Consider the following 14492-nt stretch of genomic DNA (forward strand, 5'->3'; position numbering starts at 1 on the left):
CTCCTGTTTTTGCAATGCATGAATACTTGCTTCACTATGAAATTGTTTGGGACTGTAAGAGCTACATATATTCACAGAGAACACTAACTCACTGACATCACTTATTTACTATGGAAAGAGGAGGACAGAGGAGTCTGCATTGCAATGGCTTCTAAAATAATCAGCCAAAGCGAGTGCCTACCTACGAGTACAATGATATAGTGTTGAGCACCTGCCTAGCTCTAACTAGATCACATAATAAATAATATTCTTAACACAAAGGAAATGTAACTTACCTCTGAATGGAAGCTGCATGCTATTTAGAAAAAAGTTAGCATTGTAGAACACAAACACAAGAAAAATATAATACTCACTGAGCCCCGGGATCTCGACGCTTGGCAGGTCATGCTCGTGGTCAATTATATCCGCCCAGCGATGCGTCAGATGCTGGGTGGTGAGCTGGACCTGGATGGCGGCCCTGACTAACGCTGCTGATGCTCCCGCCGGGGGTAACTGCTCCCGGGCCTGCCGCCTGTACCAGTGTGGAGGGGAGGTGGCACTGCACAAAGAAAACCAGTGCTGCCACCTACTTCTTGCCAAAGATCGGCTGAGGCTGTATCTCTTGATGGCATCACCGGCCACAAGATAGGCACCCGCTGTTGTCCTGCTCTGCCATGGTGCTGGGTGGGGAAGGGTGAAGAAGAGAAGAAAATAAACAGGAGGCAAAAGAAGGAAGGAAGAAATAAGGGAAAAACAAAAATACAAAAAGTCACAAAAAACACAAAAAAATTAGAACATAAAAATAGTCAGACACACAAATTCAATAAATAACAAATAGGGGTAGATTAAGTGTAAGGATGGAGGATTGCAAAGATTGAAGTCGAATGAAAAGTTGAAGGCCCAGCACCATAAACAGAGTGAAAAACAAGGTGGCACCACCCATGTGCACCATGTGGTGCTGTTCGCGCACAAAATTGTGAGTGTGAGCATGTACTTCGTGTTGTGTTTGACATCAAACACAATGCAAAGGGGCACAACGGAGAACTCCACCCTCTCGCGGATCTCTGTGTAGTGCTGCAGAGTTTTTTGCACTTCGTGGAGTTGCGCTCAGCACAACTCTGCGCTCTCTGCCCAGGCCTAGTTGTCAGTAGACCTCCTTCTAAAAGAAAAAAAAAAAATTCTGAAGTTTTGGGCTCTCTGCAACAGTGAATGGGCAGGTTTGCACCAAGTTCTTACCGCCTGTACTGACTGCCAATGCAAAGCTCTAGTGAACCAGACTTTTTGAGTTACAGTGACTGCCAGCAACTACTGGCAATGCAAGATCTCTGCTTTGCACTACAGCATCAACAGCCCACAGTGACTGCCAGTGTGAAGCTCCAACAACAATGGTACGTGACACCTGACGCATCTTCACCACAACAACAACCGTCCATGATTCCTGGCCTGCTCTTCATGCTAAAGTTATGACCTTCGGCTCCTCGTAGCCTCCTCCACTGCGAATGAACCATTCATGCTAGACTTTAAAAGATAACTCTTTCAACAGGACCCTGTGTCCGGCTCGCGCTTCAGTTCAGTTGGCATGAATTTGTGACTTTCTCCCAGTCACGTGCAATCAGATAATTACGAGTGACGCTTTGTCATTTTAGGTGCTATATTTACCTTAAATCTTTGAAATTTGATTTGTGTTGTTCTGGTTTCATTTCATCTATTAAAGTTTACTCTATTTGTCTAACTTGGTGTGGGATTTTTCTTGTGTTATGTTTTCACTTCATTACTGTTTGTGTGATGCATCAATACTTTACATATTGCCTCACTGTTTATGTGCCAAGCTTCTAGACGGATAAGCATAAGTCGATTTAGTGACTTTTGTGGTTCACCATGACAAGGTTTTTGGCTGTTGCTTGAGACCCCCCAACCAACAACCCAATTTCTTACACCCAATATAAGAATTCAAATGGAAATATAATCAATAATTGATAATGTAAAATTGGATAAAAATGGTAAGCACAAAAGAGTTTTACTTTGATGTAAATTAAACTCCTAGCATACCTGCATTCTACTTTCGAGATAAAAACTTGGAGAACCATCCTCTGGGGGTGGACTGTCACGGCAGCAAATGGGTTTTCAGTCAAAAATGCAGCGGCAGGACTGTCAATGCCAACATCTGAATCAGGCCCTTAATATCCTGGCTTTCTTTCTAACTTATTATCTACTCTGAGTACTTAAAAAAAACACACACACATTACCTTCTCTTCTTTCTTTCATATCCCAGGCTTTACATACAAGGACATCCTGTCCACCAAGCAGCTACTTCTATAGTCGTTTTTTAAACACCCCTCAGAAGGCCCCATGAAATGAGTGACAACCTATATGTGTTCCTTTTTTGTTCTGGTTGAATTTGGAGACATCTAAAATTAACCTTGAAAGGAAGCTTTTTTGTTGCTACTTGAGCTGTGGATCTGCTTCTTGTCCGATTCATTCCTCCACCTCATGGTTATTGGGGTCAAGGGTGGGGAGGGTTAGATTGTGTTGGAGCCCATCTGGAGTACTCCCCATGATCCAGCTGGGCCTGAGCAAAGGTACAGTTATTGCTTTTCCCAGAAATAGGTGACAGTGGGTCAGATGGGTACTTGGGAGGAGTGAGAGCGATGTTACCACATGGCTTCTTCTTCACTATATGATGACCATCATAGTTTGGGACCTGAAAGCTACACCACCATGGGATACCCAGCATTCTGGAGGTTGAAGCAATAAGGCAGGTTTGAGAAGTACAACAGTTTGCACCGTGGTAAGTCGCTGTTTTTTGGTCCACGATGTCCATGATTTTCGCTGTATTTATTCAATCTTTGATATATCATAGAGGCACAGAAGGGAGTTCTCTCCCATTGGTGAAATGTCTTTGAAGGAAAGTACCTCAGATGCAGCCAATGTATCAAAAGCCTTTCTCAAAATCCTAATGGCTGAAACCTTTTTTAAATTATTGGCCAAGAAAAAGTCAGAGGAACATGAGCTGTTAAGATGCATTGTTAATTCTCCTTCATCTTGGATGCCTTCAGAATAAGAAGGGAAGTCAAACGCCTCAGTTCTTTCTGCTCCTAGATAGTTACATTTGTTTTTGGCCATTGAGAAAAAGCAATATACTGAATAAAAAAAAAACTACTTTCAAGTAAATCAGAAAAAACAACAAATAAAACAGAACTGCCACAATTATTTGACCATTCAACATCTATCAACCAACCTAATATAATTAATTTCAAAGTAGAAGTAACAAATAATAAATGCCGGCAATGGGCTTCACAAAAAAACTTTATAAAATGAATCAGTAAATTTTACACCTCTACAATTTAAGAAACCTCCATTCTAGACCCCATTTATATCTAAATGATTGTAGACTGTTATTTCCTATTCCAATGGCTCTCTCATATTAGACACGTGTGATACATGCCAGGCAGCAGTTAGTAAATGTGAGATGTTCCTGGTCCTCCAAGCCCATGCTATAATTGATTGAACAGCTGCAGTTTCACGAACCACCATTGGCTTATGATATGATGTGTAGTCAGTCAATTAATATATAAGTGTAATAGAATTTCAACCAAGATGTATATTTGATGTACTGCAGTGATAAATACAGAGCCATCCATGGTTTTCCCCTTTTTACCCTAGATAACGTGCAAAGCTTGTTACCTACATCACTTTCAAGTCCAACATCGTATACTGTTACATCTCTATTTTTCCCATAATCTCCCAGAGGTTGATAAGATTAATCTATTGGTTGCTGTCAATTGGTGAATTCTACAAATATATAATGACCTCCTAAAGTCAGACATTTTCCAATAAGAATGTTTAACATGCATGCCAGGTCAGCCATGTTCTTCTGTGCTGGAAACCAAATTAAACTAGGCATTATCAAATTTCTGCATTTTAGAGGTGTAGCGACTTCCTTCAGAGTAAATATGATAATATCATTTAATTCCTTAGGATACTGAGAAAGATTATATATTCAAACCAGACATTTTCTTTACCATAGCCCAAAAATGGGACAGAGAGGGCCAAAATCGTAAAACCCAAAAGGTAGTACAAGGGGTCTGATCAGCAGCTATTTATCAGAATGCATGGGCCTCTTGACAAGAAAAACCTTTAGACACAATGTCCCGGTTATTCATTTATCTGTTCTTTCTGTTCAATATTAGTAATATAAATGATTTTTTCCTTGTTAGAACTAGTCTGACTTTGCACTCCAATATAGTTTGCCAACCAAGCGATTTAAATATTTGCTACTTTGTATCCTGTGTTTTATAGTATCATTTAGCAGAATGGATTTTGTTTAGAGTCATAGCAATTTCTGTGATCATCTCATGAATAGAAACAAGACATTTGTAATTGGATGATTCATTAATTTGAGCCTCAATGGTACTAATGGATAAAATGTCACTTAGGGAGGGTCAACGCTTGGGAATGTAGTTACTGTGAACACTCTCTGTTACCTCTACAATATTCAATTATCATAAAACATTGTAAAACGTCAAAGAATATGTCTTTATGATTTCTCCAAATACGATATGTTGGCAGAGACAGGTCAGACACTGATGCTCTATTACAGGCATCCAAACCTTATTGTAAGTTTAGATCATTTAGATTTTTAGCAGAATGAGTGAGAGAAAACTGATCACATGGCTTGACATTTGGAGGATACCTTAACTCTTAAACACGATAATATTTCCTACAACAGACATCTCACTGACATTTAACATTTTCTGCTAGAATAGTCATTGGTGCACCACAGCTGAACAAGGTGCTTAGAGTGCATTATCTAAGAGACTATTTCCTGCTTGGAAGTCTGTTACTACTAAAATTAATGTGGATAATTGAATTTAAATTCTTGTAGAAAACATAAGGGCAACATACTCTATAACTATTCAGCCAGCCCGCAACACCTTTACCTTGCACTTGAGAAACACTTCAATCCATATTTTTTGCCCTTCTGTTAGACCTCTTAAAAGTTATTGGATAGCCTCAGTACTATAAAAGTCATGTAGCCCAGTTTTAAATGTCTCAAACAGCCCAGGTTTCTTGAAACTTGCAAACATCTATTATAAAATAGAATTTGGAATTGAAGCCACTCAGAGTCAAAACGTTTATTGGGAAATGTGGCAGAATTTAATGAACGAACTCTTAATTTGTTTGGACTGTTAACTGCAAGATGACTAAGCAGTTTATCCTTATTAACTTGAAGTATCAAAACAAAAGGAAGCTGCCTAGCTATGTGGTTCATTTTTAAGTTTCTGTCTCTTATAATGACATGGTCAGTGGGCTTTACAGATGATCGAGACTAATCAATGCACAGGGATAAAAAGTTATGTGGATGGCACATTTTATTTGGATGTTAGTATCATGAGGGGAATATATTGCTAGTAAATAGATAAATAAGCTGTCTTGAATCTACTAATTGCCTCATTTTACATGGCACACACATATAATAAATATGCAAAAAAGATACATTCAAACATTGTAGTCTTCAGTGCTTAGTGTCACGCTCAGATTTACATGGTTAAGCAAGATTAGCCACAGCTAGTGAGCCAAAAAACAAGCATTAGTGGTGAGGTGGTGAGTAGACAGTTATATAGTTGATTTGCTAATAACCTGAATGACATTAACTGCTGTTAATTTAGCCCAAAGACTTTCCTTGGCCCATTTGTTACTACACAATGTTTCAATACAATACCTATGTATAGAAAAGATGGGTCATCATCAGGGCACATTTTCTACATAACACACAACCGCCTGTGACTGTAAAATAATGTTTGTTTTATATCATATACAGAGCAAGAATAACTGAGGAAAACACAAACTTTGACATTTACAGATTCATATATTTTTCAAACAGAAAAAATGCACCAGGAGATTGACAGTGTTATTGGTCAAAGTCGCCTACCTTGTATGGATGACCGAAGCAAGATGCCATACACTGAAGCTGTAATCCATGAAATCCAGCGCTTTATTGATGTTATCCCATTGAATGTGCTACATTCTGTGACACGGGACACACCGTTTAGGGGCTACACCATTCCAAAGGTACAAATGAAACAAAGAAGTAGTATCTTACATTTGTGTTCTGAAAACTGAACTTCTGTCAAATTAGATAATTTGATGAAAGTACAGAGCAAGCTCTGCCTCCATCTGATAAAGGTGGAAAATTTGCTAGTCTCGTTTTAATATTCATTGGCCTCATTATTCATGAAAGCTAGTTGTTGAATCCTTTGTTAGTGATCCATTAAGAGATTTGGGAATGCGTGAGAATGAGCAACAAACATGTCCCTCATTCTCCTGATTCAGAAATTGTGGAAAGGTTTTAAAGAAAATGACTCAAAGGCTCATATAAATGTGTGATGTATTGGAACAGCCACCAACAAATATGCAAATACTTAAACTGTCCACTTCTACATTTACTGATATTTCGTGTTAGCAGACATGATACAGATGGAAATGGCATTCCAGTGGCAAACCGGTGAAAGAGTAGTTCATTACAGTCTATTAATCACATTACCTTGCTGAGAAACTGTACGTGATTTTTCTCAATGATAGGAAAATTCGAAGAGTCTTACTAAAAGTGATTTATGATATATGCATAGAAACAGCACTAAAAGCATGCTTATGAGTTGGCTAGTGCCGGAGGGCCATAATTACCATCTCTGACTTTCAATTGCTAACTTACATCATCCAGGTACGAATTATTCCAGCTAGAGTTGGGAGGATCATGCGGACTCAATTTTACTGAGTAGAAATCTACATGTGCACCCAATTCTGTGTGGAATAATGGGCACGTTTCCAATTAAGACATAGTAAAGGCACCAAGAGCAGGGGAAGCTAGTGTCACACAGAGGGGAGTCTTTCAAGCTGTATAGGTGCAGTAGGAGAGCGTCTGTCTAGAGCCAGGCTGCACTTGTGTCTGTACCCCCTGCCCAATCCACACTCGATTTTACTGGCCACATTTTCCAGCTGGCACATTCCCACATCTGTTAATCTGGGTACAACAACACCAAACCTTTACAGTCAGTCAGAGGGTTGCCACTCTGGCCTACATATAATTTAGCCCCACATAAGATAATGGGTGTAGTGTTGGGATGTGCCTGACAGCATTGTAATTTGATATTTTGTTCTACTAGTCTGCAACTTGGGGAACAGTGGTGAGCACCATCTGTGTTGGCTAATTCTATATGGCCCTGTGGTTAGACTCTGAGAGGAGATAAGTTATAATATATTAAATTATGTTAGAAATGCAAAGCACGCCGTTGATTTCTTCATCCAGAATTGTGTGGGCATGGTTCTTTATGCCCTGCAGGAAGAATAAATGATTTCATCATCATAAATACTTTATTTCGGCTAAGAGGTTCTGAAAGTTACAAACAAAAACATCCAATATCAACAGTACGTACAAAAAGATCACTTTTGCTTACAATAAATAATAAACAGGAAGTTCACAAAGAATGCATATTCATGTTTCTCTTGCGTTTGTGTTTCCAAGATTGTGTGACATTTACTTCGGTATTTCTCAATAACGACACTCAAAAAATAAGAACAGGCTAAAATACATTACTAAAACTAAAGTGCTACTCCTACTCAGCCACTAATGTCATTCTTAAGACCAGGTTGTAAAGTGCATGTGAATCTTCAAAGCGTTTGCAGTTCAATCAAGACTTTTTTAGACCTAATTCCCCATGCCCAGAGTGTAGGAGGCTGGACTGGCTTGTAGTGAGTACCAAGGGGTACTTGCACCTTGCACCAGGCCCAGTTATCCCTTATTAGTGTATAGGGTGTCTAGCAGCTTAGGCGGATAGATAATGGTAGCTTAGCAGAGCAGCTTAGGCTGAACTAGGAGACGTGTGAAGCTACTACAGTACCACAAGTGTCACTTGCACAATATCATAAGAAAACACAATACACAGTTATACTAAAAATAAAGGTACTTTATTTTTATGACAATATGCCAAAGTATCTTAGAGTGTACCCTCAGTGAGAGGATAGGAAATATACACAAGATATATATACACAATAGCAGAAATATGCAGTATAGTCTTAGAAAACAGTGCAAACAATGTATAGTTACAATAGGATGCAATGGGGAAACATAGGGATAGGGGCAACACAAACCATATACTCCAAAAGTGGAATGCGAACCACGAATGGACCCCAAACCTATGTGACCTTGTAGAGGGTCGCTGGGACTATTAGAAAATAGTGAGAGTTAGAAAAATAACCCTCCCCAAGACCCTGAAAAGTGAGTGCAAATTGCACTAAAGTTCCCCTAAGGACAAAGAAGTCGTGTTAGAGGAATAATGCAGGAAAGACACAAACCAACAATGCAACAACTGTGGATTTCCAATCTAGGGTACCTGTGGAACAAGGGGACCAAGTCCAAAAGTCACAAGCAAGTCGGAGATGGGCAGATGCCCAGGAAATGCCAGCTGCGGGTGCAAAGAAGCTTCTACTGGACAGAAGAAGCTGAGGTTTCTGCAGGAACGAAAAGGGCTAGAGACTTCCCCTTTGGTGGACGGATCCCTCTCGCCGTGGAGAGTCGTGCAGAAGTGTTTTCCCGCCGAAAGAACGCCAACAAGCCTTGCTAGCTGCAAATCGTGCGGTTAGCGTTTTTGGACGCTGCTGTGGCCCTGGAGGGACCAGGAGGTCGCAAATTGGACCAGGAGAGAGAGGGGACGTCGAGCAAAGAAGGAGCCCTCTCAGCAGCAGGTAGCACCAAGAGAAGTGCCAGAAACAGGCACTACGAGGATGCGTGAAATGGTGCTCACCCGAAGTCGCACAAAGGAGTCCCACGTCGCCGGAGACCAACTTAGAAAGTTGTGCAATGCAGGTTAGAGTGCCGTGGACCCAGGCTTGGCTGTGCACAAAGGATTTTCGCCGGAAGTGCACAGGGGCCGGAGTAGCTGCAAAAGTCGCGGTTCCCAGCAATGCAGCCCAGCGAGGTGAGGCAAGGACTTACCTCCACCAAACTTGGACTGAAGAGTCACTGGACTGTGGGGGTCACTTGGACAGAGTCGCTGGATTCGAGGGACCTCGCTCGTTGTGCTGAGAGGAGACCCAAGGGTTCGGTAATGCAGCTTTTTGGTGCCTGCGGTTGCATGGGGAAGATTCCGTCGACCCACGGGAGATTTCTTCGGAGCTTCTGGTGCAGAGAGGAGGCAGACTACCCCCACAGCATGCACAAGCAGGAAAACAGTCGAGAAGGCGGCAGGATCAGCGTTACAGAGTTGCAGTAGTCGTCTTTGCTACTATGTTGCAGGTTTGCAGGCTTCCAGCGCGGTCAGCAGTCGATTCCTTGGCAGAAGGTGAAGAGAGAGATGCAGAGGAACTCGGATGAGCTCTTGCATTCGTTATCTACAGTTTCCCCAGAGACAGAGACCCTAAATAGCCAGAAAAGAGGGTTTGGCTACCTAGGAGAGAGGATAGACTAGCAACACCTGAAGGAGCCTATCACAAGGAGTCTCTGACGTCACCTGGTGGCACTGGCCACTCAGAGCAGTCCAGTGTGCCAGCAGCACCTCTGTTGCCAAGATGGCAGAGGTCTGGAGCACACTGGAGGAGCTCTGGACACCTCCCAGGGGAGGTGCAGGTCAGGGGAGTGGTCACTCCTCTTTCCTTTGTCCAGTTTCGCGCCAGAGCAGGGCTAAGGGCTCCCCTGAACCGGTGTAGACTGGCTTATGCAGAATTGGGCACATCTGTGCCCAACAAAGCATTTCCAGAGGCTGGGGGAGGCTACTCCTCCCCTGCCTTCACACCATTTTCCAAAGGGAGAGGGTGTCACACCCTCTCTCAGAGGAAGTTCTTTGTTCTGCCATCCTGGGCCAGGCCTGGCTGGACCCCAGGAGGGCAGATGCCTGTCTGAGGGGTTGGCAGCAGCTGCAGTGAAACCCCAGGAAGGGCAGTTTGGCAGTACCAGGGTCTGTGCTACAGACCACTGGGATCATGGGATTGTGCCAACTATGCCAGGATGGCATAGAGGGGGCAATTCCATGATCATAGACATGTTACATGGCCATATTCGGAGTTACCATTGTGAAGCTACATATAGGTAGTGACCTATATGTAGTGCACGCGTGTAATGGTGTCCCCGCACTCACAAAGTTCAGGGAATTGGCTCTGAACAATGTGGGGGCACCTTGGCTAGTGCCAGGGTGCCCTCACACTAAGTAACTTTGCACCTAACCTTTACCAGGTAAAGGTTAGACATATAGGTGACTTATAAGTTACTTAAGTGCAGTGTAAAAATGGCTGTGAAATAACGTGGACGTTATTTCACTCAGGCTGCAGTGGCAGGCCTGTGTAAGAATTGTCAGAGCTCCCTATGGGTGGCAAAAGAAATGCTGCAGCCCATAGGGATCTCCTGGAACCCCAATACCCTGGGTACCTCAGTACCATATACTAGGGAATTATAAGGGTGTTCCAGTAAGCCAATGTAAATTGGTAAAATGGTCACTAGCCTGTTAGTGACAATTTGGAAAGAAATGAGAGAGCATAACCACTGAGGTTCTGATTAGCAGAGCCTCAGTGAGACAGTTAGTCACTACACAGGTAACACATTCAGGCACACTTATGAGCACTGGGGCCCTGGGTTACCAGGGTCCCAGTGACACATACAACTAAAACAACATATATACAGTGAAAAATGGGGGTAACATGCCAGGCAAGATGGTACTTTCCTACACAGAGGCATCCAGGGATTGCAAATACAATTTGTTCCTTTGTTTCACACTTAAGGAGCCTGTAGGCCTCCCAATAGTGTACAGTACCCATGATTCTACCTGGTGCCACAATCCACTTCCTGCAAGGCATAACATAACCTGGACAGCAAAAATGAAGTTCTTTTCTGACTCTGGAACCATCAGACAAAAAAAGCAATTGGTGGTTCCAATTTGGATCTTATGCTATTTAATGTAAATGAGCGCATGGGTCAGTTGTAAACTCTTTGTGGAAATGTTACCTTGTTCAGCCATGGGGTGCGTACAGATTTATCTAGACTGAATAGCTTCCCCAAGAAGTCTCTGTAAACTACCAGCTCCAGATGTAGTCCAGTGACGCACCCAAAACATCAAGGTCCAGATTTATACTCTGTTTGCACCGAATTTGCTTTATTTTTTGATGCAAAATTGGCGCAAACCTAACTCCATAATTATACTTTGCCGCTAGACCTGCCTAGCGCCAAAGTTTTGGAGTTAGCATAATTTTTTGCTTGTGGAAACTACCTTGCGTCAATGAGATGCAAGGTAGGCGTTCCCGTGCAAAAAATGAATATATGGCCTTAGCGCCATATTTAACCCCCTGTGCTAAAATCACGCATGGAGGAAGGTAGCCTTAAATAATGGTGCTAAGCTTGCTTAGCGGCATTATTTAACGCCTGGGTCAGGGCAAGCATTAGGGGACACGTGGGCCTATTTCCATGATCAGAGACCATGGAATGGAAACACAGGTGTCCTTCCCTAGCCACAGGGACACCCCCACCCACACCAGAGGGACACCAGAGGATGGGGGGACCCCATCCCAGGTAACTAAGGTAAGTATTTTCAATATTTTTTTTTTTTTTTTATAGAGGAGCCTAACTTGGTCCCCCCTACATGGCACTGGGCCCAGCGGATATGGCCAGGGGACATAAGTCCCCTCGGCATGGCCATTGGGGTGGTGGGGATGACTCCTGTCTTTACAAAGACAGGAGTCTTGTCCATGGGGGTTGTACGTCATTTTTATGCCTCTAACCAGACTAGCATCATCCTTTGACACACCACCTCTTGTTCCCCCTACGCCTCGCCATCTGGCTAGCGTCCTTTTTTATGATGCTAGCCGGTCCTTAACGCCGGCTACCGTCATTCCATAAATATGAAGTCCAGCCGGCGTCTTGGAATGGCGTTAGCCGGAGGTAAACTTTTTCATGCAAAACTGTCTTAGCGCTGTTTTGCATGAAAAAGTATAAATCTGGGCCCAAATGTTTCAGCAGGGCCACATAGTTCACCTTCTCAATAGCTAAATCTCAACGGTGTACTTGTAGGCAAGGAAAACAGTGACCTAATGAATTGATTCTCTATTTGAACTAAGAGGGATGGGTTCCGCACAACCCCAGATCTCGGCTCCGTATAAAGCCCCTACCTGAGCAGTAGCCTGAAAAAACTCAAGGGCTAGAGTAACCTCTCTGCTTGATGCTGTATTATATTTCCTTGACACTGAGACTGACCCTTGATGTAGAATGACTCTACTTTTTTCAATCTGAGGTGCCCAGAACAGATTTTCAGCCAATCTAACTCCCAAATAGTTACAATTTCTCACTTGCTCCAAGTATTCCCCTTGCACAATCATCTTGCTGCTAAAAGAGGGGTGAGGGTTTAGCACCATAAAATTGGATTTTGAGGGGTTAATCTTCAGGCCCCTAGCCGTACAGAAGACATAGAACTGATCTAGCAGTGTTTGAAGTCCCATCAGTGTCCCTGAGAAGAGGACTGTGTGATTAGTAAACCAAATTGACGTACTAGTGCCTGCAGATTTTGGTGCATAATGTTTGCTGTTTCTCATGCATCATATTTGATGTGTCTCAGCTATTTCACTATCCCGTTGACGTACAGGCTGAACAATTTTAGGGCAAGCACACATCCTTGCCTAATGCCCTGGTTTTTAGGAATCCTGGGCTTGAGATCACCCTTCGTGTTCCACCTAACATGCATGTAGGACTCATAGCACAGGGCCCTCAAAATTCCTGAAATATCTCACTGGATCCTAAAATTCTCCAGAATTTGCCACACGCTATTCCTAGGGACCAGGTCAAAAACAGCCCTTTAAGACCATGAATGCCACATGTAAGTGATCCCGCCTCAAGACAACAAACTTCCAGCGTATCGTCATGAAGTGGAATACCTGGTCCACAGTAGTGAACCTGCATGTAAAGCCCGCCTGTCAATCAGTTAAGATGTTATGGTCAGTTGTCCACTGGAGAAGTCTAGACATTACCTGTCTGCAGAAGATCTTTTGACTATTATCTATCAGGCTAATGGGTATGCATTTGGAAGGGGCATCTCACCTTCCCTTCTTAGAAATAGGGACAATAACAGCTCCTTTCCAGGAAGGTGGAATGTCGCCCCCTCTCAAAATATCATTACCCAGAATATTAAAACAAGGCACCCAGATATAAGTTTTGGGACATGAATAAATCGCCTGGGATGTGGTCAGTGCCTCATGCTTCATCCCTTTTCATCTTATGTAATGTTTTCGCTGTTTCAGCCAGCTCAAGATCTAAACTGATACAAGCCTCAGCATCAGTTTAAAATTCAATACTAGAGGTTGCAGGAACGGCCATGCAAGATGAAGGGTTTTCGGACTCCCGCCATATAATTTAGAGAAATAGGCGACCCAAGCATCTACCTGCACCACTGCTTCCGAATGGCTTTCAATAACACAATTCACACAAATTATAAGTTATTTATTACTTGTTGCTACAAACACACTTCCAAAATATCATTTTATACCTACATGTTGTCTTTTACAATTTCACAGATTCTAGCACTTAGAGGGCCATGTCAACACAAGTAGCTCCCTAGCCTGTGAGGTCATCATTGTGCCTGGCTTTCTGTCCCTGGCTGAAGACTGTCCATCATATTCTGAGATCCCCCCTGCTTGATAATTATTTTGTTGCCTTCTGTGCATCCTCTTGTTCAGAGGACACAGAAGGCACATCATTATACCAACTAGACATATGTTTCATTGGCATCTCTTGGTCTTATTTTTGTTTTAGTAAAACAAATTTCAGAGGTGACGGTTTGTTTCACTAATGCCAAGAACCAATGTCGCTGAAGTACAAGGCATTTTCTCCTTTCATATTGGAGGCATTCTAAGTTTTCCTTAATCTAATCCATCATGCTTACCATGGTGGACTCATGCAGGAAACATTAATGATGCCATCTGACATGAATCGAGTGGGGCAAACTCCTATATGTCCTAGTAGTCATGTGGTTGATGGGTCATAAGTTAAAGTGTTTCTGATAGCAGAGCCATCTGAAGCTTGCTGTCCAAAACAATGTGTTTCCCCCGATTCCAAATTAGGCAGTCGGACAGTGAAATTAGTGGGGCAATACATAACACCACTAATTTATTGCATTCCTCTTGTCCCACCAAATTCTAAACGAGCTCCTAATTTGTGTCTTTAATGAAGGCTTTCTGTGTTTATCTATCCTTGTTTCAACACGCCTGAGACTTGTTTGCACACTGTATTTAGTAAATAATTTCATTTTCTGTCTATCTCACTTTAATTGTGCTCATTTGTCACACAGGACACAGATGTTATCCCTGTACTGACCTCTGTGCTTCATGACCAAAAGAAGTTTGGAAGTCCAGAATGTTTTGACCCCCAGCGTTTCCTGGATGACAATGGATACTTTAAGAAAAATGATGCATTTATGCCATTTTCTGCAGGTATTTCCCTTTATTTTTGACTAAAACACAAGTTAAGAAGATGTTGCAGTCGATCA

General features: G+C 42.5%; 1 protein-coding gene across 1 annotated transcript in view; it reads left to right on the forward strand.

The window, feature by feature from the left end:
- Window positions 1-14492, forward strand: part of LOC138259477 (cytochrome P450 2G1-like) — a 320857-nt gene that overhangs the window by 299577 nt on the left and 6788 nt on the right. Inside the window, exons 7-8 of the mRNA XM_069207247.1 lie at window positions 5864-6051; window positions 14295-14436. Coding sequence (XP_069063348.1) covers window positions 5864-6051; window positions 14295-14436 — 330 coding nt within the window. The remainder of the gene's footprint in view (window positions 1-5863; window positions 6052-14294; window positions 14437-14492) is intronic.

The sequence above is a fragment of the Pleurodeles waltl genome, chromosome 9, assembly GCF_031143425.1.
Source record: "Pleurodeles waltl isolate 20211129_DDA chromosome 9, aPleWal1.hap1.20221129, whole genome shotgun sequence".
In the NCBI taxonomy this organism is placed as follows: Eukaryota; Metazoa; Chordata; class Amphibia; order Caudata; family Salamandridae; genus Pleurodeles; species Pleurodeles waltl.